Raw genomic sequence first — 24,958 nt, forward strand, 5'->3', positions numbered from 1 at the left:
GAAAGATTTTATAGAAATAAAAGTTTATACATAAATCTCATAGTACCTTGGGCTTCTATCACAGTATCATTTGTATTGTATCTTGTCTCTGCTATAATGTAAGATTTTTCCTTTTCAAATTTGCATCACTAAAATGATTTTAAACAGTGTGATAGAAAGACATTCAAAAGAAAAAAATGTTGAATTAAACTGAGTAAGCATTAAGCAAGTTTAAGGATGTTAACTGGATTAGAGTAAGTTACAACTGTACCTCTAGATACTGATTGTCTTACGTAAAATGAGACCAGTTTCCTTCCTACAGCAGGAGACATTTCTCTATCTGTAAAGTGATGCCTCTCTGAGTTAGGCTGCCAGCATGATTGGATACAGAAATGTGAATAGAGAGTGGCCTACTCTATCCTGGACATTCATGTTGGATCCCTTAATGCGCTGTTTTCTAAATCAACTTCCACACCTCCAAGATGCACATGTTAATGCTAACTCAAAGGATGGTAGGCTGGGGACACACTTGTGGTTATCTTGACATCTTACATGCTTAGAAATTATCGTTCTAGTATTCCCTATTATTAAAATGTCATCCTATAAGGCAATAAAACCAAAGATGAACAAAACACTTTAAAAGTCCTCTATATGAAGAAGTATCAAATGAGTAAGGTTAATTTACTACAGTTCTCCTATTCTTCCCATTTCATCATATAAAATTTCTGTCTTCTTGTTACCAACAACACAATGGACAGTCTAAGCCTTCTAAAACTCCATTCTTAACTCAACATGTGATAAATTCATGGGCGGTTTGCAAACTTTGGGTGAAACGAGAGGCTGATACTTAAAGAGAATCAGATTAAAGTGTTACATGGGGACAGAGTAAGTTGGTGCTGAAAAGGGGAATGGCTTCTCTAATACCGATTTGCTGGGGCCAAGCAGATGTCATTGGTTACATTTCCTATTTCTGATTTAGCACAATACTGGGTTTAAACAGTCTATAAAGATGAACAAAGCATGCAACTCGCCTTCACTGAGTTAACAGTCCAGCAGGGAAATACATACTGTGTCAATGGCTACACGGTAAAAAAAGACTGCAAACATACCATGGTAATATGAAATATAGTGCAACAATAACATCAATATTTACACTGATGATTACAGTGTACCACACAGAGTTCCTTTAATCCTTACAAAGCCTTACTGTCTTCTCCATTTCACAGAGGAGCAAACTAAAGCACAAACAACTTGCCCATGTCTGGTGAATGACAGAGTTTGGATGTGCATATCAACAGCCTGATTCTGGAGTGTGCTCTCTTAACCACTGCTTATACGGTTTCTCTTATGACTAATCGTGTAAGTAGTTCTACCTGGAATCATTTGACTGTGCCTTTTAAGGGAAAGTAGTATTGAAAAAAAAGACAGACGGATAGAAAGAGAGGAAGGAAGGAAGGAAGGAAGGAAGGAAGGAAGGAAGGAAGGAAGGAAGGAAATCACTATTCTCTTGGGGGCAGATGTAATTCCATGAGTAACAAGACACAAAAGTGTAAAGTAGCATGGAATGTCCTGGAAGGTTCACAGAAGGTTCACATGATTTTCAGGAACCAAATCACGGATTTGTTTTTGTTTTTGTTTTGTGGATTTTTCGGTGCCATTCTTGGAAGTCTGAGTTTTGTTCTACAGTTTAAACTCTGCCTAATGCTTTAAACCAGGCAGGGAGGTGATTGCTGTGATTACATTTTTATTGTTTGTTTTTATTTACTTATTTGTTAAAGTTTTTTTATTTATGGAGCACTCACTTTTGAATGTCCCCTCTCTGTAAAGAGAGCTTTCCTACTATTCTTCCTTTCTAATCTTAGATTCTAATAAATTTTGCCTGTTGCTTAAAAATAAATAAATAAATAAATAAATAAATAAATAAATAAATAAACAAATAAAGTTTATTTATTTTGAGAAAGAGAGAGAGAGAGAGAGAGACTGACCAAGCAGGGTAGGACAGAGAGAGAGGGAGAGAGAGAATCTCAAGTGGGCTCCACACTGTCAGTGCAGAGCCCAATGCGGGGCTCAAACTCACAAAATTGTGAGATCATGACCTGAGCCAAAACCAAGACTCGGAAGCTTAACCAACTAAGTGACTCAGCTGCCCCTACATTTTGATTTGTGTTTAAATATTCAAAAAACAATATGAAAATGTTTTACAGGAGAGCTATATTAGAGACAGGTAACAGGTTAGTACAGGTAGGGAAGATGATTGAATAAACCCAACCAGTGGCAAGGAGCAAGTGCTGGGGTAAAGATATAGTTCAAAGGTAAATTGAATTAAGTCTTAGTGACCAATTTTATCATTAAGAATATTATAAAAGAGAGAACCCAGAAACTGGAGTTGATGGCCTAAATGGCTTTAAAGTGAATTACGAATGGGGTGCCTGAGTGGTTCAGCCGGTTAAGCTGTGGACTCTTGATTGCAGCTCAGGTCATGAACTTACGGTTCATGAGATAGAGCCCCATGTCGGGCTCCACACTGACAGTGTGCAAAGCCTACTTTTGATGCTGTCTCTCCCTCTCTCTCTCTCTGCCTCTCCCCACTCACACTTACTCTCTCTCAAAATAAATAAATACACTTAAGAAATTCTTAAAGTGAATTATTAAAAAAAAAAGAACAAGTAAATTTCATATTTGGTTGTCATTTGAACTTGTTTGGCTTCTATTAGGAAGCACTGATAAAGTTAATGATCTCAGTTTGGGATAGACAAAGATATCCAAGAGTAATATTACCTAATAAGCAGTTAGAAACACAGGTGATAGTGCCCTGCATCTCCTTACGAACTTTAAGTGTCAGCTTGTGTGTTTTAAGGTCCCCAAAGCAAGAGGAATGGATGAGATCAAACAGGAAAAAGACAACATCCTGAGAAAGATTAGTAAAAGTGGGCAGAAGAGGAAGAATCAGAAGAGGCCAAGGGAGTAGAAAGGGAGTACAGAGCAAACAGGACCAGCAGGGAATGGAGCTGTGGGGCCCATGAGATAAGAAATTGCCAAAAAAGTATAAATGGTGCCAACAATGAGTTGAGTGGAGTGAGATTTCAAATGATAGAAGAACTAAAAGGGTGTCAGTCACAACAGACACATTTGGATATCACTGGGAGCATTAGCAAGGGAAATCCCAGTCAAGTTTGAAACGAGACTTCATAATTTAATAGGCATTTGAAAACATACGGGAAGGGGGCGGCTGGGTGGCTCATTTGGTTAAGCCTCCAACTTCAGCTCAGGTCATGATCTCATGGTTCGTGAGTTCGAGTCTGGAAGCCCGCTTCAGTCTCTCTCTTTCTGCTCCTCCCCTGCCCCCTCAAAAAGAAATAAACATAACAAAAAAGGAAAGAATATGGGAAGACCCTGCATACAGACAACTGAAGTTGTTTAGCAGTGAAGAGAAGGTTAAATTAGCGAGGTCACTAGAAGTGATGTCACTGGTATGAAAGAATGGTTTTGCTTCTACTCCCTCTACAGGTGGAAAAGACTTGAGCATTTCTTTAAAAAAAATTTTCTTTTGGATGTTTATTTATTTTGAGAGAGACAGAGACAGAATGTGAGTGGGTTGGGGCAGAGAGAGAGGGAGACACAGAATCTGAAGCAGGCTGCAGGCTCCGAGCTGTCAGCCCAGAGCCTGACGCGGGGCTCAAACTCACAAGCCGTGAGATCATGACCTGAGCTGAAGTCGGACGCTCAACCGACTGAGCCACTCAGGCGCCCCAAGACTCGAGCATTTCTATAGGCTGAAAGGAATATTCAGTGGACATGAAGGGATTGAAGAAAAAGACTAATTGATGGCATATGGTTCTTTATCAATGAGAGTAGATCAGACGATAAAATCGGGACGATGGGTATCCTCAGCATCTTAACTAAAATGTGTTTCATGAGGGAAATATTCACTGTTGGAAACGCTTAAGTGGGCAGCGAAAAAGGGTGAGCCATTTTTGCAACTCTTCCAATCATGCAAAGGATACCGTGTTGCAGTTAATATAAGGTACAGATAAAGATATGTCATAGAGAGGGTGATTAAGGTGGACAGATGTACCTGCAATCATTATGGCACATGGGCAGTGGCTTGAAATGTGAGGTAGAAGTCCTGCAGGAGGGACAGATGTTCACTGTGTACTACTGTGTCCTCACAGCCTCTAACATGGCACTCCCCAAAGTTCCCCTTTGGCTGCTCAGATTAAGAACTGAAATACCTTTAGTTTTCTCTTTAGGTTTCTGATAAATCAGCAAGAATACTTGGAAAATTATGTCTTTAGAGAAGACAGTCAGATTTTAAATTATGCACCGGAAAGACCATTGATTGAAGTGATGCAGAGGGAGTGTCATCCTCCACTCCGGTCCAGGCCTAAGTCACTGCTGTATATCTAATCCTTCACAAAGAGCTTTGAGTAAGAAGGACTTTATAATAGATGTATGGCTAAATGTTACAGATGGGAACATACAGTATGCAAAATATTAGCACCTGTTGAATCTGGTTAGTGAACATATTCAATTATTATTATATAATAATATTATTCATTATGCATATAATTATTATTCATATATTCATATTATTCATTATTTATATTATTCAATTATTCATATAATAGATATATGGCTAAATATTACAGATGGAAACATATGTACATATACAGTATGCAAAATATTAGCACTTGTTGAATCTGGTTAGTGAACATATTCATTCAATTATTATTTCTATTTTCCATTTATGTATATACATTTCTACTGTAACTCCACATATTTTTACATGCATTTGACTCTGAAACAATGCATGTTAAGTTACAAATATAAATTACTTGGTGCATGGTATGTGTTTAATACGTGTTATTTCCTTCCATTAGAACACCTGTTTTCTGGGGCGCCTGGGTGGCGCAGTCGGTTAAGCGTCCGACTTCAGCCAGGTCACGATCTCGCGGTCCGTGAGTTCGAGCCCCGCGTCGGGCTCTGGGCTGATAGCTCAGAGCCTGGAGCCTGTTTCCGATTCTGTGTCTCCCTCTCTCTCTGCCCCTCCCCCGTTCATGCTCTGTCTCTCTCTGTCCCAAAAATAAATAAACATTGAAAAAAAAAAAAAATTAAAAAAAAAAAAAAAAGAACACCTGTTTTCTGTCACCGTCACTTAGCATATAAGGCCTTATTCTGTACCTTTTGAGTTAACTATTTTATTTTCGCAAATATACAATATGATTCTTGAGGACGTTCTTCTCTATTTCTTCTTTCTACTCACCAAGTTTATGGTGCCTTATTGGAAATAAGAAAATGCTTATTGGATAAACCCTTAAATTTCACTCCTAGAGAGGAGTTTTAATCAACAAGAGAGACAGGACTAGACTCCTCCCTTAGCCTACCATCCATGTTTACTCTTTTATGGGAGGGTAGACTATGAGTTCCTTGAGGCAAAGGCCCTGTCTCAGATACTGTCTTTTAAGTCTGGAGAGCAGAGCACTCTGCTTGGCATACCCACTGGATGTTTATTGAATGAATGAATAAATGATTGCCTAAATGAATAACTATCAGAACAGAAGATATTTAAATCCTTTCAACATCCCACAGATTTCATTCGAGGCAGCTGACCAAATAGAAAACAGTTTGCATTCTTTTATCCTCTACACTGATCTTAAATGAGGCCTTCATTCTGATTATTTAATGAGACTGTAAGACAGAAAACTGAAAGCCGTGGAGAAATCCAAGATAGAAGGCTGTGAAAATAAAAATAACCAACCAACCAAAGAATAATTATTGTCAATTGCAGGACAGCCAACACAAAGAGAAGATATTGGAAAGTGAGTTCAACCAAAGATACTCAGAATTACAGAATTTTTGAGAGGTCAGATCATGTAGTTTAAGTTTTATTTTTCAAAGGAGGAATCCTAGACTCTGTGACTTATTCTAAGTAAGAGGCTACAAAATTTCTAGATGCTTATTCAAATGAAGAGCAAAGACACAATCACCAGGTCACTAACTTGACTCTGTCCGTTACAGTGGTGAGACACGTTTGGTTTACACTTTCTCCTTAAAGATTTAAAACAAAAGAAAGACAGTTTTGAACATTTTTCTTCAGTACTGATTTCAGAGATCAAAGATACCTTAGCAATTAAAATAGAGAAAATGTGGTCTACTTACCCATTCTGTATGGCAGCTGTGGGGTCATAGGTCAGAGCCATGCCAGCCTGTATACAGGGAGGAAAGGGGAGAAATCAAATCTTAACACTTTATCTCGGTGCCCAAAACATTCAGTCCACACAAATACTTTTACCTTTACTTTCCGCGATTTAAGTTTATTTTATCCTATACATTTTTCCATTCTTACTGCCAAGACTAGCATTTTTACTACCCACACATCAGAATCCACCAGCGAGTTAGGAGTTTATATTATATATCCAGACAAACCAAGGAACAATGCAGTTTGGATGATTTCCATATCTACTTCATAAACCATCCTCTGTCTAATCTGGTATCCTTATGATTTCTCACTTTTGTCAAGAGCACCTATTGTACATCTCGTGGATGAAAAAAAAAAAGGAAGAATAAATCTTGTGGTCAGGATAAAAATAATAGCTACTTAAAATGCATTCGCCCTTTTAGAAGGAAATGTTAAGAAACATTTATTTTAAAATAGGTGGTATGCCTCAGGGGTGTGTAGGTAATAAGGGGCAGTGTGCTTGTCCGATGTACCGCTAGTGCCTGTCCTACTAAGAATGGTAGAAAGGCAAGGTCATTTACACATGAGGGAAATTTTAGGCCTTGTAGTTAATCAGGAGCTGCTTTCGTCCTAAGTGTACTTCTAAGAATACACTCACCTTTGAAAAACTAAACTTCTGTAACTGGCAGTAGTTTCAGAAAAGAATAATAAACTTCATGACTGCTAATTCACAGCCTACCTCCTTTCTTTCTTTTTTTTTCTACCTCCTTTCTTCATACACATATCACATCTGATTCTCACAAAAGCCCTACGGAGCAGGCGGGAGAAATAGCTTCTCCATTTTATCGATGGAGACCCTGAAGCTTGGAGAGGTCAAGTGATTTGCTAAAAGGTCACATGTAGCCCATGTCTTCTGATGCAGGCTGCCTTCCACTACCTATGACACTGACTGAGGGTCTGCATGAGGCCTGATGATCATCTCTAGCAATGTGGGAGAACTTTTTCTGTGCACGTCTGGTCATGTCACCTTTATTTTTGAACTTAAAATTTTTTTAATGGTTTATTTATTTTTGAGAGACAGAGCGTGAGTGGGGGAGGGGCAGAGAGAGACAGAGAGGGAGACACAGAATCCGAAGTAGGCTCCAGGCTCTGAGCTGTCGGCACGGAGCCTGACGCAGGGCTCAAACCCACTAGCCATGAGATCATGACCTGAGCCAAAGTCGGACGTTTAACCAACTGAGCCACCCAGACACCCCTATCATACCACCTTGTGTTTTCCAACACTGTCTGTCTGTTTACTGCTTGTGAGTATAAACAGAATGTGGAAGGAAAACGGACTAGGTTGTTATCAGGTTGGCTTTTTTTTTTTAATTTGAAAGTAAATTAGACCGATGTCAATTTCCTGGCTTTGATAGTACACTATAATTATGTAATATATAACCATTGGGAGAAAGGGGATGAAGGGTACACAGGGCCTCCTTGTACATTTCTTTTACAACATCCCATGAATCTATAATCATCGCAAAATAAAAAGAAAAAAAATGAATGAACTTTGAGGACTTTAGTAGAAGACAAGAAAAATCATGAAAACTTTAGAGAAAAGAGAGAGGAGTTTTGTGCTTGAATTTTCTCCAGTGTGGGTGAAGGTAGTTTTCCTACTGGGCTCATTGAATTCCTCAGAGTTAGCACATAACTGAAATGGAAATTCTCAGGCTTTCCAAGATAGGGTCTGAAGTTCAGTATGCCCTGCTATAGTCAAGCTTAGATTACATGCATTATTTTTCCCAGTTTTAAAATTGTTATTAAGATTGGTATAAAGAACAAAAGTGTAGAGCTGTATACGAATGGGACTGGCATACTGGGAGCACACAGAAATGGAAACAGAGTTTGCAAGCAAAGTTGAGATGACTTTCAGAAGTTAACAGAGGTGCACTGAGAATACATGTGTAATGATAACTGCGTCTCACTCATGTTAAAGAAACATGCAACTGATATTAGGACAAGGTAGGGGATTGGAAAATAAGAAGAGAGTAACAGAGCAGAGATAAAGATAGGCTTTCTCCCCCTCGGGAGAAACAAAGGTCGTGGTGTCAAATAGAGATCCTAAGTCTAAAATTTTCCCAAGATGGGGCCTATGCCATGTGACAGACAAGAGGCTGGGTCCAGGCTGAAGACTCCCCAGAACGGGCCTATCTGGGGTGCAGCTGATACTCCGTGGTTCTAGATCCTGGAGAGGGCAGTTGTATAAATTGCCCATTGGGCATAGAACTCTTTCTTAGAAACACTAACCTTCTTTCCCCTAACTTATTCAAGATGTTACACCAGAGGCAGAATGAAAAGAATGGGCTTTATACTCCATAGAGATATTGCTAGTTTGTGAGTTTAAGATGAAATAATACCTTTAGCCTCCTAACCACCAGAGACTGTTTAAATCCTAGGGGACTTATAGGATGCCTTTCCTAGTCAACCTCATGTTTTCCCCTTTTCCTTGGACTTATTTTCCAATAGTGCTCGGAGACCAATGCTATTTATCATTTCTTGAATGACCAATTATCTTGAACATTCTCTTCTCGTGCCATGTTTATTTGTCCTGACAACATTAGGTAAGGATTTTTTCTCTCACCTATTACTTGAATTTCTTGTGGGTTATAGTTAACAAATCAGCCCCAACTAGGAACACAGTAATTATCAATAAACTCTACCTTTTTGTTGAATATGCATTTGATAATCAGGAAGCCTAAGTTGGCCTCTACCTACATCTGAAACCTCCATCCATCTTTCAGAAGACGGAAAAGAACTGAATAGATGGCAATATGGTTTTGTGGAAAGAATATATATTTTGGACCTAGGTTCAAGTCTTAACTCTATTATTTCTGGCAGTGTGACCTTGGTTCAAGTCTTAACTCTATTATTTCTGGCAGTGTGACCTTGGGCAAATTATTTAACCTGTTTCAACCTCAGTTTCCTCAGCTGTTAAATGGTTAATACCTACCTCATCAGATTGTTGTGAAATTTAAATGAGATTACGTTTGTAAAGTATCCAGCACAGTGCCTGGAGACAAGACACATACATGAATATTATAAAACAAAGCAACACGTGGTGAGAGCCATCTGAGTGGTATGGATGGGTGAGGGATAGAGGAGAGAGGCTGGGGGTAACCAGGGAAAGCATGTGGAAGATGTAGAGATGAGTGGAGCCTTGAAAGACGATTAGGATTTCCATAGATGGAGATGAGAGATGGAGGCCGGCTCAGACAAAAGGAATAGCATGGAAAAGACAAAGAAATAAAAAGGGCAAGGTGGGTGATTCATCTGCAGTAGAACATTGTGGTGGGGGGTGGGGTAGTGGGAATTCAGAGTCAAAAGAAAAGGAGGGAGAACCTTGATTGCCTGGCTCCTCTTAGGGAGGCATGGGATATTTTTTGAGCAGGGCAATTACACAATCAAAGAGGGATTGTCCAATCCCAAGAAATAGCATGAGCCCCCTGGAAAACAGAGGGTAAATCCAGAGCAATAAGCAACTGGAGTAGGTACTCGGGGACAGGCAGGTGGAGAGGATCTCAAGTGCGACTGTCATCGCAAGAGGGTAGGGAATGAACACAAGATTCACCTACTTCATGATTTTGCCTAGAGACAGTCATGTCTCTGAGCACCTTTGGCAAGAGGAGACAAAAGATAGTTTCAGGTCATATACATATGGAACATTACGGGTAACAAAACAAGGCATGGGTTAAACAAAGGGTTGTGTGAACGTAGCCCACTGGCTGAATATCATAGCACAATAACTAACACTTGGCTGCACCTGGTTTTCATTTCATGTGTAACAGATTGTTGAGTTATAATTCTAATATAGTCTTAATGCAGATTTTGCATTCAATTTCCTTTTGTTTCTTTCCACAAAGGTACAAAAGAAAATCAATTTTGCTGCCCTGTCTAGCCACCTTTACACTAAGTGAAGAACCATGAAATCATCATTATGTAATTACCAAATTTTATGGCATGTTTACAAACTCCAGAGTCACACAAAAAGTAACTTGGAACAAAACAAAAATGTCACACCACATATGGAGGGAAGTGATGTTTAATCCGGTCTCTCTGTTTCAAAAGAGCTTATGAGATGCACAAATATTTTCCATTTTTCAAGTTTACATAAGTTGTGCATTGGAAGTGTTTGCAATTTATTTAAACGAAAGGGGGCATTTTTGTCATTTTCCACCAGCAGCTGAGTTTTTGCTTAGTATTTCAACCATAATAGGATATTTCTAGTCACCCCGGCAGAATCTATACTATAAGAGCCAAACAGTTTAGAAGAAATTTTAAAATACAGTTTGCTGAATTAAGGTATCTAATTATTTTCAATAAATATAGGGATTTCATTAAGACACATCAGTTTGACTTAGGAGTTAGATATTTGATTTTTATAACTTTAAATGATTAACAAGTTAAATGAAGAGGTAATAATCATGGAAATACTGCTCAAAATATGCTCAGTAGGGAGTAGGCATTAACACTTCAGAAAGATTCTTGGACTGTAATGCTTGGTCTTTCCAAGGAGCAGAGGATCATGGACTGTAACAAAGCTAATGAGAAGACAGGCTGATAGAACTGATTTTATCATTTTTGAAACTATTTTTTAAATTTATTAACATTTATTTATTTTTGAGAGACAGAGAGACAGAGAGACAGAGAGAGACAGAACATGAGTGGGGGAGGGGCAGAGAGAGAGGGAGACACAGAATCCGAAGCAGGCTCTAGCCTCTGAGCAGTCAGCACAGAGCCCTAAGCAGGGATCAGACTCACGGACCCTGAGATCAAGACCTGAGCCGAAGTCAGACGCCTAACTGACCAAGCCACCCAGGTACCCCTGAAACTATTTTTATATTGTCATGTAAATGGGGACCAAAAAGTTTGAGGCAATAAACTTCATATGGATAGACATACACTGTAATTACTGGAAAATGGAAACATCAATGTGTTAGCATAACATTTCTCTTTTTTTCTAAATTCTGTCTTGACAAATGATGCATCATAATTGTATAGGTAAAAATGAATAGTCACAAGAATTTCCAACTTTCTATGATCAGATATAAGGCAACACTTAAGTATATACATAAGTAAATACTATAAGTAATAATAAATAAGTACATATTGTATATTTTAGTAAATATTGTGTACTGAATTAGCACAAGATAAGTTCAGGAAGCCAAATAAGAAAAGGATAACGTAATTTTCTGGATATTATTTTTTTAAATGTTTATTTACCTTTGAAAGAGAGAGGGAGGGAGAGCGTGAGCAGAGGAGCGGCAGAGAGAGGGAGACACAGAATCTGAAGCAGACTCCAGGCTCTGAACTGTCAGCACAGAACCCAACCCAGGGCTCCAACTCACAAACCGTGGGATCATGACCTGAGCCAAAGGTGGACGCTCAACCGAGTGAGCTACCCAGGCGCCCCTGGATATTATCTTTGAAGAGTGTATTTCTCGCAATCAATGTTAACAGTATTTATAACCGTCAGCGGGTTATGGTTAAAAATTCCATAAGTAAAGTAAGGTGGCTTAAAAAGTTATGTGTGTGAAAGGGTTTGAAAATTATAATGTGTTATAAAATTTGGGGTTCTGCTATTGTAGTGAAACCTAACTTTGTTTATATTTACTTACCAATATTTCTCTTTAGAAACATGTCCCTTAGTGAAGAAATCATGATACAAAATTATGTGTATCATATGGGTCAAAAATTTAAAAAAAATTAAAAAAATATCTCTGACTAGAAATAAATTAATTTCAATAACGTTAAATGTCAAAATACTGGAGTGGTATAACCATAATTTTTTTCCTTTCCTGTATTTTTTTCTGACTCTTTTGTAAGCTATATATAATTAGAATTACCTTATAATGGGAAGTAACTTAAAGAAGTGTATTATACGAATTGTTCTTTGAATTGTTTTTAATTTTTAAATTCAGGAAGAAAAAAGGCATATCATTTACAGAAACCATACAGATTAGAGGCCTGACTTACGAGTAAGCCCAAAAATGTCAGGAAGCATTTAGCTTTGCTAGGTCAGTAGAATACAGACGATCTGGGATCAAATGGGAGTTGCTACAGCCAGAAGGATCTATGTGAGAATGGGAAGGAGGTCAAGAATAAATACTGACAATTCAGGGTTAATCATACACTGACCCTAGTGTTGGAAGCTAGTAAGAATTCATAATTACAAATGGCCATACTGGCTGAGAAACTGAGGATTTCATATGCGATAGCAGAAGTGTGGATGTCCAAGATATTCAGAGGAACCGATAAAAATCACCAGGAAGCCACAACATGGTCATAACCAAGTACAGTTTTTGGCTAAAGAAATGATTTTTAAAAATTTTTTAATGTTATTTATTTTTGAGAGAGAGAGAGAGAGAGAGAGAGAGAGAGATGGAGTCTGAGCAGGGAGGGGGGCAGAGAGAGAGGAAGACACAGAATCTGAAGCAGGCTCCAGGCTCTGAGCCGTCAGCACAGAGCCTGGCACAGGACTCGAACCCACAGACCAAGAGATCATGACCTGAACCGAAGTCGGACAGTTAACTGACTGAGCCACCCATGTGCCTCAAGAAAGGATTTTAGGGGCGCCTGGCTGGCTCAGTCGGTTGGGCGTCCGACTTCGGCTCAGGTCACGATCTCACGGTCGGTGAGTTCGAGCCCCGCGTCGGGCTCTGAGCTGATGGCTCGGGGCCTGGAGCCTGCTTCTGATGCTGTGTCTCCCTCTCTCTCTGTCCCTCCCCCGTTCATGCTCCGTCTCTCTCTGTCTCAAAAATAAATAAACCTTAAAAAAAAAAAAAAAAAAAAAAAAAAGGAAGGATTTTAAACCTCTTTCCTTTTTAAAAAAAAAAAAAAAAAGGAACTAATCCTAGGAAACAATATGTATGCTCAGGGCAAATTTGCAGGCAGAGTGTTGTAGCATCTACTGAAAAGGAATGTGAGAAAATAGGGCAAGCGGTAGGGTTTTGCCAGCATTGGCTCTGGTGTGGTCAGGTGATTACTGAATGGTGCGTTTCCCCTGGCACAGGAAGTCAACCATATAAAGCAGGTGTCTGCTCTCGCCTGCTCAAGGCATGTTCCCTGGGCTATGGGCAGCCAGTCCCTCTCCTAAAGAGAAGATGAGGGACAAAAGAGACTGTAGACAGGACACTACCAAAGTCTCCCAAAGAGAGATATACAGTCTGGTCCTGAGATCAGACAGAAACGTCCTTGTTAACTGTTCTGTAAAGCATGCCTACCAACCTGTGCAGTGGCTCATACAATACTCCTAAGTTTCACAATTTCTGAATCTAATGGAGATATTTATTCTAAATCATATTTGGTTAGTATGCATCATTTGACCAGTGATTTTCCTCTTCTTTCAACATCCCTTTCGTTGCAATTCTGTGAGCCTGCTTTTCTTCTGATGTCTCAGAGAGCAATTTCTCCTTTGATGTTACTCGGTCCGCCCTCTTCTTTCCTTCTGTATAGTAATGACATTCACTTTCAAATCCCAAGTATGATTTATGTCCCGGTGATTTCGGAATCTTGGTCTCAAACTCAAGTATCTATACTGAATTCCAGAACTTATTGCCTCGTTAAATTAGTACGTTTAATGTATGGTCAGTGTCTCTTACCAAGTTATCATTTCTTGTTTGTGCGTGGGCAGAGACATCCTCTCCTTCCTCTGCTTGCAACTCCCCTCAGCCACACTGTTGTGCTGTGAAGATGCTCTTTTGATAAAGAACATGTCTCAGTCCTTGACTGGTGAGCAGACATGGGGGACGCAGAGGGATTTTTAAGCGACCTTCCCAATTCAGCAGGGAAGCCAGTGTCCCTGAACCAAATCATCAATAAGAACCCAGGACAATTAGAGGCAGCCAGAAAACCTGGAGGACCCTCTTATCCAAGTTACTGACCAAGAGTAGGGAGACGATTACGAAAAATCATCTTGATATCTTCAGGGGTTTGTCAGGAATCATGCAAATGAAATGCAAGGAATTTATCACTTAAAAAAAAAAGTAGAAAAATAGGCAGAGAATAGAGAAAATTCACCTCTCTTTGGCAAAAGAACATCAGGGGGAGTCATGCTGTTGTTTATACACTATGTCATCACAGTATTTCTCCTTTTTGGCTTCAGCTAAAGCATCCTAGTCAGGCAGAGAATTTCTCCCTTTTATAGCAATGAAAAAGGACAGGCCAAAAAGATGCAGACAGAATTAAGCCTGGACGACTGGAAAAGCCAATGGCTGCACAAAGAAAGCATCGTCAAAGGAGAAAGAGAAGAAAAGGTATGATGTAGCTAGCTCAAGTTCTCAAAGCTCTAGTCTGAGTTTGTCATTTCCAAAGTTAAGTTAAGCCTTTATTGATAATCATAAAATACACAAGAGAACACTACCATATTTTATGTAGACACTTCTGATTTTATTTCAATCTAAATGGCTGACTTTATAGATTCCAAAACACAGTGTGTGTGTGTGTGTGTGTGTGTGTGTGTGTGTGTGTGCACTTCACATTTTAAAGTCTGTGAAAATTGGGGCTTGCATGATAATTGATGGCATTTGAGTTTGGCAACTTCTCTTTTTAGTGACATTTAAAATAATATTTCATCTTTAATTGATGGTATCTTAGAGTCGGTGATGGAGTGTATATACTGGTAAACCTCACTATAACATACTAAGTAGGGTGAAAAATATAAAATGCTGAGGTTGCTACCAGGGTGGGTCTGTGAAGCTGAATAGGTGGGAGTTCTAGGTATCCGGCTAATTGATCCATATTCTCCCAGGTCCCTGCTGCAGTTTGATGGTATGTGGAGGTTGTAAGCTGTGGTTTAAATTTCGATGGGGATAATTCTGAGCCTTATGGCAGGCTGGAATTGCCAGGACAGCACCAACAACTCCAGAAACTCCCTAGTTGGCTGAGGTCCCACTTAGATGCCATGGAGACTGGGTCCAAGGAATCAGGGAACATGGAGATCAACCATCAGTCTTTCCCCTTATAATTGCTTGATATAATTTTTCCATTGTTCAGCCCCTCCTAAACCCCATATCCCTACTTTCACCCCTAGAACATAAGTATGTTTTCCCCTACTCTTCTTTGAGAATGGAGACTAGGGCAGATGGTCGGAGCTCATCATCAAACACATCATATCCAAAATTACACTATTATAGGAATTTTCAAGATTTACTTTTTATCTTTAGTGATCATAGGTTAGAAAATATGAACCCAGCAGTTTTAAAATAAGAACACTTACCTGAGTTAGAAAGTCTATAAGCTAAACTACTGCAAATTCAAGTTCTTGGGCCAATGGGAAGATTTTTTTGAGATTACAAGTGTCATTCACCTTGAGCCTGCTCTCTAAATGGCCAGTAAAGCACATGAAATAAATAAGACTACATTTGATGGGCTGGCTAACAAAGTCAATCGCAAGTGTTGTAATGCATCGTAAGAGCCAATCACTTTTTTTTAAGATCACATATGTAAAGTCTCTTCTTCAGTTCAACTTTAAAAGAACTATTTTCAAAACCTGGCAATGTTGTTACATACATCTTAATTTTTTCCAAAGTCCCATTAAAGAAAATAATTGGACAACTAAATGCCAAGCATGTTGTTATACCCAAGGGAAATCATGAACTGTATAGATAATTCTTCCCCCTTCATGGAATATGGTCAAAGATAACATGGATCTACACCCTTTTACTGCTAAGTTTTGAAATAATTCTTTAGATAAACTATTGTCTTTAAAGTATTTTTTTTTTTATTTCTAATGGTTTATTGGGGCAACACTTCAATTCCATATCTCTGAGACATAAATTTTCTAATGTTCAGTACTGTAAAATTAAATTACGGTCAATATGGCTCCAAAGCTAGTAGAAATGATATATTTCTGGGCCTTGTCAGGTTCTTCAGATATTTAATAAGAAGGATGTTGACTGCTGACTGATCAAAGAGTTGGTGTGCAGGGTGCACTGTTCCAAACAGATCCAACTGAAGGCAAGAGGGCCACATGGTTAAGGTGCATTTTTGTCTTCATCACTGCTAAGAATGCCTCAAAGCATGTGCTTTAAGTCGCATTGGTAACAGCTAGTGATAGCCAAATGCTTTCATAAACTCAACAAAATATTCCTTTTGAATGTTCCTTATAAATGGGAACCATAGGGATAATCTCTTCTCTCCAGATTTTATGCAGCTTGTTTGTTATTACTTCCATAGCCATCTTTGTGTCTTTGAACATCAAATATTTTCCATATCAATGTGACCCACTGGGGTTTCTAAAGTCAAGGGCCAATATAGCTTTTTCTCTCATATGCAGATAGGTGGGTAAATAAGAATGTTATAAGTGATAGTAGAAATAATTCAATGTGTTAGGCTGATGACTTTGTATTGCTAAGGAAGATATATGAATTTTTACACTGGGTCCAATGTTTAGTCATCTTTATGAAGTGATTACAAGCCAACTGGTCGCTCATAGACTCATTAAACTCATGAAAATAGGACCAGAGCTTTTCCAAATTCCTTAGAAAGTTTTACATTTTTGGTTGAGTAAAGAGTAAAGAGTAAAAACTGTTGTCTTTAGATCCATAACAATTGATAATTGACTCAAACACAACTTTTTACATAAAGACAGTTGGTTGCATGAATCAGTACATTATTTTTGATACCCATGGACATTGGTTTTTTAAATCAATGGAAGAGATACAGATTTGACCAGTAACTGGCTCCCACTCAGTAATAATAATCAGAAAACAAGACACAATTCTTGTTATTAGCAGCAATTATATTCTCTAAAGTCACCATGAACACTGAATTAGGAATATTGACTCATTGCTCCTAGAAGAAATTCAGGGTTAGGTTCTGATCACAACATTTTCACCAACTAATTAATACACAACATTGCTTTAGCTGTGTTTCTGTCTAAAGACACCTTATTATATATTTTTGATTCATCAACAATGAACTCAAAGCCAAAGCACTATAAGTCATGCTTGCGCAAAGCTGATCTCCATTTTCTTTTCATATTGTCTCCACAAGGCACAGCATAGATTCCTTGCACTTAGGAACACAAGGCATCACGTCAGCAGTATAGTTGGGGGCATTTTAAACAGTGAAATCACCAGTGAAAAGCACAAACATGGAAAAATGCGGCCCTACATAAACCAAGGAAAGGACACGTGTTTATAGTGTTATAGGTTGACACAAGAGCCTGCCTTGCTCAATCTTGAGAGTATGCATGTTTGGTGACTCAGACTTTTTTTTTAAGTTTTTTTTAAATTGAATTCCAGTTCAGTTAATACACAGTGCTATATTAGTTCTAAGTGTACAATTCAATACCTTACACAGTGCTCTTCATGGTAAGTATACTCTTTAATCCCCAGGCGACTCAAACATTTTACTGCTCTGCACAAATGACCATGAAGCCACCATGAATGTTGATTCTGGGTTATAAACAAATTGTAGCAAGTACGTTAAGTGTGCATGCAGGGAACCCATGAATAATGAAGATCCACCGTATCTTTTTTAACTGATAATTTCATGAGTCTGAGTCTTTCAGTAAACAAAAGGAAATTTCATAAATGGCATTAGTATTAACTTAGAAGGATTCTAACAATTCCTTACACAAAAAAAATTGGTAACATTACTCTTCAAATAGACTAGGGCATTCAATAGATTATTGGGCAATAGATTACTGACATTCAGCACTAGGGAGCCATAGAATATGCAAGAAAATTCTTACTTCCCAATTATTTGTTAAATCCAGCATTCCCATCAGGACGCTGCTTCTGTCAAAGATAATTGCTTTGAAGAATGTTTGAAAGTACTTGATCATGAGGAGTATTTTTCATAGCCACAGAGGTTGTGTGAGCACTTTTTGCATTCAAAACTAATTGCCATTACTTGCCGGAATAGGTAGGTTAGTAATTAATTTTCTTTCTCTTTAAAAACACTAACCATGTAATTCATCAGATCTCAATAGTGGCTCCATCTTTTCCTTGGTATCTAGCTACAGTTCATGTTTTCTTTCAATATTCTTTTTTTCTTTTTCTTTCATCTTCTCCATCCTTCTCTTTCCTTGCCAGCCCTTGGCTTTTATGATCACACGACCTTCAAGAGAAAAGTGGCTACAAATTTGAAAACCATCTAATGCCTCAGTGCTAAATAATGCTTGGAATGCAGATGATGATTTGGAATGTGATCTTATAAAAACCTTAATAAAATCTGGGTCAAAGTAAAAATAAATTAATTTCTACTTGCTTTATAATATACTTTATTAAATAAGTGAAAAATTCAGCTGGAAAAATGATATTGGTAGCAGATGTCTTTTCAAATAAATGTTGTATCATTAAAAAGAATTCCCACTTGGAAAATAAAAGAGACATGACATAAAATTGGACACCAAGGAATTAAGCATTTGAGTCATAAGAAACACATAGCAAAGCTGGCTTTTAGATTAAAACGCCCTGACTTGTGTTGATGATATTATGATAGTTATAATAGCTAGTACTAGAGTGATTATAGTTTTCCAGGAACTGTGATCAGTGCTTTATCCTCGGCACCTCATTTAATCTTTCCAATCACTAAATATACACTTTTAACCATTCTCATTCTACTGATGAGGAGACTGAAGCAGAAAAATGAAAAAACTTTCCCAAGTTTGTCCCTCAGCTTAAAAGCTGTGGATCTGTGATGGAAATGCTAGAGTTTCCTCCCTAACTACTGGAGTGTCTGATAAAACATGAAGAAAAGCCAACAGTATTGTGCACATCACAGATGCTGACACATGTGCTTCCTTAAATTTCAGAAGGAACTATGATCGTCAATAGTTAGCAGAGTACTAGAGAAGGATTCAAGATGTATCCTATCCCACCCAAGCTCAAGTTGCTCCTCTAAATATTATTCTCTCTGTGCCAACTCAGTACCCAAGGGCATAGGGGACTCTACTGGACAAGTAACAAGGTGAAATTTTCAACTCTGGGATGATTTTCTGGCTTGTCATTGCATATAAATCAGTTTCTCCATTACCTACCCTGAAAAACAAACAAGCAATCAGTCAGTTAATGGTTAGTAACGGGACAAGTCTGAGCTGAAGTTCTTGTGTTTGCTGCATTTGTCAGTTTTATTATTTTTATTTTGGCTTTGGTCTTCTTTCACTGTTGTGTAGGTTAATAGCCAGCTATCATCAGTGATTTTAGTTCCACGATATAAGTTATATTCTATCCAACCTTTAACTGCCTACTCTACAGAGAAGATCTTTGCTGTTTTAGGTTCCCAGGGGGTGGAGAATCTGTCTGTATGTTTATGTCCTGTCCATTATCTCCTGTCTTGTGCCTCCCACATAGGGGATGCTCAGTAAGTGCTTGTTTGCGGACTGAATGCTTTTTGTTTAAGCTGTTTCTTCTCCAATATTACTTTAAAAAATGTATTTCAAACAGAATTCTCTTAAAAAGAACACTTCTGCAAGAGGTAGTCCTATATTGAGAAAGTAAGAAAGGAAATAGGAAACACGAGGAGATAGAAAGGTTCTCACGGTGTATGTATATTTCTAATATACATCCAGGGCAAGGGTCACTCCCTACACTTCATTATGTCCTTGGGACACAGCACAAAGTATCAGTCATGGAAGGAACAAATGCTTTTTGACAACAAGAGTACTGATGACTATGGTGATGGAGACACAGTGGAAATCCAGAATTATGACGCCAACTCTGCATGCATTAAATTTCTCTCAGAAAAATAAAAACAAAAGCAAACATAAAAATCAGGACATACCCTCAAGGAAAATGTTTATCTGAGTGAGAATCTAGGATGGAACTATTTTGTTATTGATTATGGGTATCTGTCTACTCAGAAATCTAAAAAGACATCTTTGTGTCAATCATAAATGGATTTAGTCGGAATGAATGATTACTCCTCATGCCTTGTGGCACAATGAGGAGGAGGCCGGATGTTTGAAATCAGGTTCATCAACTATGCCTGTACTTGGCTATGGACTTCATAACAGCACGAGAAACCCCATTTCTCCCACATGACCTTTGCAGGCTTTCATTCACTTACTGGCACTGAAGAGAATTTTTATTAATAGTAGTTCTAAATGGACAAGAGCTATAAAACTTTACAGCACAGGAGAAGTTTTCATCCATCACTGAAAACAAGTTGATTTCAGGTCTGAAAATAGACAACCTATTATCTGGGTTATAGGTCATAACAAATCACTTGGCTTACTTGGCTGTGGTAAAACTGGTAACTGGAGCTTTCAGCTCACTCATGGTGGATTTTGTAAGTGCCTTAATGAGATCTAATTAAAGCATACTCTGTCAGTTTATTCCATCTCTTAAAGGCTTTGAAATGAACATGCCCAGGCAGCGCCAGTAGCATTGCACTACAATAAGGAGCGCAATTTACATTTGGTTTGTGTGAATGGCACCCATCCCCTTGGTATTACGAAGTGCATGTACTGTATTCCTATACCCAGAGGCTTGTGTCTTGGGCAATTAAAAATGCCCTCAAATAAAACGTCTTCGAGATATAATACATCATCATGCCTTATCTAAAATTTGTTTCTTTCCTTGGGAATAGGTGAGAATTTCCAAACCTTAGTATTCCGAGAATGCATCCCCAAAAAGCTTACTTGATTTTCTCTTCAACATAACCTGTCAACTATTCCTGGGAACCTGAGTGCTGATTGTTAACAATACTATATTAGCTCTGTTAGTTCATCTCCATATCTAGACCGTGAAGACAATCTCGTAAAATGTTTCCCCAGTAAGGAAAAATATCTTCAGAGGATCACATAGAGAGAGATTATTTGTTACTGCTCATTGCTTTGAAATTGACTCTATAAAAGCAAGAAACACCATTTTATTTGTTTTAGTTTTCATAATAAAAATCTTGGCGTTTTTCCACTAGACTTTTGAATACCTTGTGGGGTCACTTCTTTATTCAATTGCTGGGTCTCTTGTTTGTGTCCATAGCCAAAATATTATTTCTTTGAAGTGCAATTCCTGAAGCAATTGTTATCGATGGCGTTTAGTGACTCAATTACTATAGGACTTGTGAAGATCTTATGAAAGCTAGATTAGAGCTTCAAAGCCAGTGAGAAATAGTTTGTTTATGGTATTTGCATACTTAAGGATAATGTCCCGACATGACAATTTGGTGAAACAGCACCGTCTTCCATGATTTGACAGTTAATGTTCACTTACATTTGAAAATTCTGAAGGAGACCCAGAGGCTAGTCACAACAAATGTCAACATAAAGTAATTTCAAGGTTTGAATGACTCTCATCATTGTTGTAGAAGCATCCATCATCTTTGATTTCAGCCAGTCATCTTTACAACATAGCTGAATGTTTCTGATCAGTTGTACTTATTATTTGGGCATAGATTCCAAACAAATCTGGGGGCTTTTTGGTAATCATTGGAAAAGCATTCTTTGGAAACATAGGAAGAAACAACAGGAATTCTTCTTCATGTTCCTGATATGTGTATTTGTTGTTGTTGTTTGTTCATTTGTTTGTTTTTTAATTTTTTTATTTGTCTAGAGTGGACACACAATGTTGTATCAGTTTCAGGTGTACAAAGTAGTGATTTGACAAGTCTATACGTTATGCTGTGCTCACCACACATACAGTTCCCATCTGTCACCATACAACCCTATTACAAAACAGTGACTGTATTCTTTATGCTGTGTCTTTTATTCCCATGACTCCTGATGTATTTTTGGACTGATATGCAGCATTCCTGATTCCAGTCCAATCATTTGGGAGAACACTAACATGATCAATTTTGGGAAACATTTTGCCTGAAGTAAAGAATATACCTTCAGATGTAATGGGCTATCTAGCTTACGAATGTCATGAAAGTCATACTGATGATACAGTGAGACCATTTATGAGCTAGGGGTGACATTAAAAACATTTTGCCACCATTATGTTGTAAGTACCGGCCAATCAGAACATAAATGCTGGGGTAGGATCCTGGGGAACTCCTGCAGTGCCAGGTAGCACCCCATTCTTGGGAGATGGTAAGACGTCCTGAGGAGCCACCAAAGTGGAAGGGGTGGAGGGGCTGTACTGATGGACTAGTGCCAGTGGTTATTTACCAAATGAAACAAATATGTTTTACTATTTTAACAAGCAGCATGGCCCTTCTGGTATATGGAAGTTGAATATGAGCCCTGTCCCTGGCTCAAGCTTCTCTGGGACGGTGGTTCTCAAAGGGTGGCCTAAGGACACTTGAGGGTTTGGTGAGATATTTTTAGGAGATCCACAGCTTCTCCCTTTTTCAATGACATGTCTGTATGAAGCTGGATTTTTTTTCATATGATTAAATCAAACAAAATATGGCAACAGGTTGGATGCTGATGCAGATACGCAAATCTGGTCATCTTTTAGTAACCTAGACAGTAAAGTGATTTGCAAAAAGGTAAAAATGCCATTATTCTGAAAAAAATTGACTTTGAAAGATATAATATTTTTGTTAACAAGGGATGGTTTATTCTTTTTTAATGAACTAATAAACAATCATTTTTAAGAGTATGAAGGGATACTAAGACCAAAGAGTTCGTGAATAGCTATATGAAGAAATAAAATGATAAGATTTGTAGAGCACTAACAGAGGCCTAATAGCCCCAATCCCTGATCATTCTGCTCAGAGTTTTGCTTGTCACTTGAGAGATTAATTAAGAACTTTAAAATATCCCTGTGTATTCCACTTATGCAAAAACATGTCCAGCAGCATATATTTGTATTTCAAAACCTTGCTAATTTACACTAATTTATGTGTGTAAAGTTTTCATTACTAGATTTTTTTTTTTGATAAAGAAGTGCATTTCACCATGCTAAAAGAACTGTTATGAAAATGCCACTCAGAAGAAAACAGCTTTACACAATACATTAAAATTTTAATTAGCTTATCAGTTGTCATGCTTCAGGTACTTGTAAGAGGCTTAAACATTTTAGGAGAAATCCTTTTCACACTATCATTTTTTTACCTGACTTTCAAGAGAGGCAGAGAAAACATGAGCCTCAATCTGTGCTACTATCCCAAATGCTGAGGCATTGGAATTGAAATTATCATCTTTCATTTTATCTAGGGCAACAATGAAAGGTTTACCATCATCTCATATAAAAACAACAACAACAACTGCAACAAAAAAACAAGCAAAAACAAACACCCCAAATGATCTCCTCATCAAGTTGGTATGCCAAGGGGCTATTAAAAAAAAAAAAAAAAAAAAAAAAGAATGGACTTCAAGGTAAGATTTATGTCTCAACCTTAATACTGGATGAAGGAAGGGCACAGAGAAAATCTCTCCTAAGAATCTGACCCAGAGTCCTTGCTTGGGTTAGAGTTTCAATTCATGAAGTCAGAGGGGTCAAAGACCAGCAGAGAATGTAGATAGTGCTCCCAGATGACTAATGAGAGCAAATGCAAATTGTCTTCTCATAATGCCATTGATTATAAGAGGAGAACCAATTTCAGAAGTGTTAAAATGTGGAAAAACAACAACAAAAACATGGGTCTTGGAAACAATGAAATACGGTAATTAAAATTTCCTGGTATATAAAAGTTCACTGAATATTGCTTACATAGGAATAAACTACATTACGTCAAACTTTATCAACCATGCTAATACAATTTAGCAAGTATAATGCAAGCAGAAATAGAAGCAAATATATCTATATACATCTAAATCTATATCTGTATCTATATCATCTATATGTATATAAAATGATAGGGGCACAAAGTTATCCAACATCCTTAGAGTATCTACACCTAAAACCACAATCGAGCTGTAAACATTAATATATGCTTATCTCAAAACCAAAATATGTGATAAGCATATTTTTAGTGCATGCCCTTTCTTTTCCTAAGTTCTTTCTTCTGAATGTATCTACATACTTGGAATACATTTTTATTGGTCACAGGTAAATTTAATTAAGCTCCTTTGATTTTCACAGTTCAACATCAAAAGGTATAACTCTTAAAAAGCAGCTCTTGACAACAGAGATTAGGGATGTATGTTTAAAACCTACAAGTAAATTACAAGATGCTCCGGTTGCTAACGTTGACACCACAATGCTTCTGTGGCAATAGCACACATGGTCTTTACCAAGATCTAAACCCAAAGCTCTAGATTCGTCTACAGTAGCAAAGTGGCAGCTTGCAGTCTACATTTCTTTTATGTTGACTGGCTTGATCTTGAGAAATGCGTAAGAGGGGGGTGTCTTGCTGCATGCAACTGGCATCTATTTTGTGGATGCGATAAGACAGGACCTTACGGAGACAGGAACTGAGCTTTCAGTCATCCCAGCTTTTCTGACTGACCGTCGAGGCTTCTTGGTTATGGTCTGCGATCCTGAAATCTCTCTCATCAGTGGGCGTTAGATTCAATAAAAATTTAAAAGATCAAATGAGTCGTTCTAGACTACAGATGTTTGGTATGGGATGGATGTCATAATGCATGCTATCAGAAATCAGCTGTCTTCTGGGGACGATGGAGCTAACTGCTGATCACTAACCCAACCCTAAAAACACAAGGGTCATTCCCTTTCCTCTTCCTTTTTTGAACATAACACAGACTGCCTTTCTAAAGTTGGGATATTGAAACTCTTTCCTTTTTCATTAGTTTCAGGTGTTTGATGGTGATTCTCTTTTTCATGTCTTAAAATAAAGAGTTATAGACTATACAATACTTGAACACAATTTATACTTTAAGAGGGGTTTTGAGACCTGTGTGGAAAACCTCAAAACAGACGACAGTCTTAGTAAAAAAAAAAAAAAATGGCTAAACGTTTT

General features: G+C 38.0%; 1 protein-coding gene across 6 annotated transcripts in view; it reads right to left on the reverse strand.

Annotated features, from left to right (window-relative positions):
• Positions 1–24,958, reverse strand: part of RBMS3 (RNA binding motif single stranded interacting protein 3) — a 1,106,864-nt gene that overhangs the window by 128,540 nt on the left and 953,366 nt on the right. For all 6 annotated transcript variants that reach the window (XM_086720584.1, XM_086720587.1, XM_086720585.1 and 3 more), the window contains one exon: positions 6,139–6,185. In XM_086720584.1, coding sequence (XP_086576710.1) covers positions 6,139–6,185 — 47 coding nt within the window. The remainder of the gene's footprint in view (positions 1–6,138; positions 6,186–24,958) is intronic.

Source organism: Puma concolor, chromosome C2 (assembly GCF_028749965.1).
Source record: "Puma concolor isolate L17-30 chromosome C2, mPumCon1.1.hap2, whole genome shotgun sequence".
Classification (NCBI taxonomy): Eukaryota; Metazoa; Chordata; class Mammalia; order Carnivora; family Felidae; genus Puma; species Puma concolor.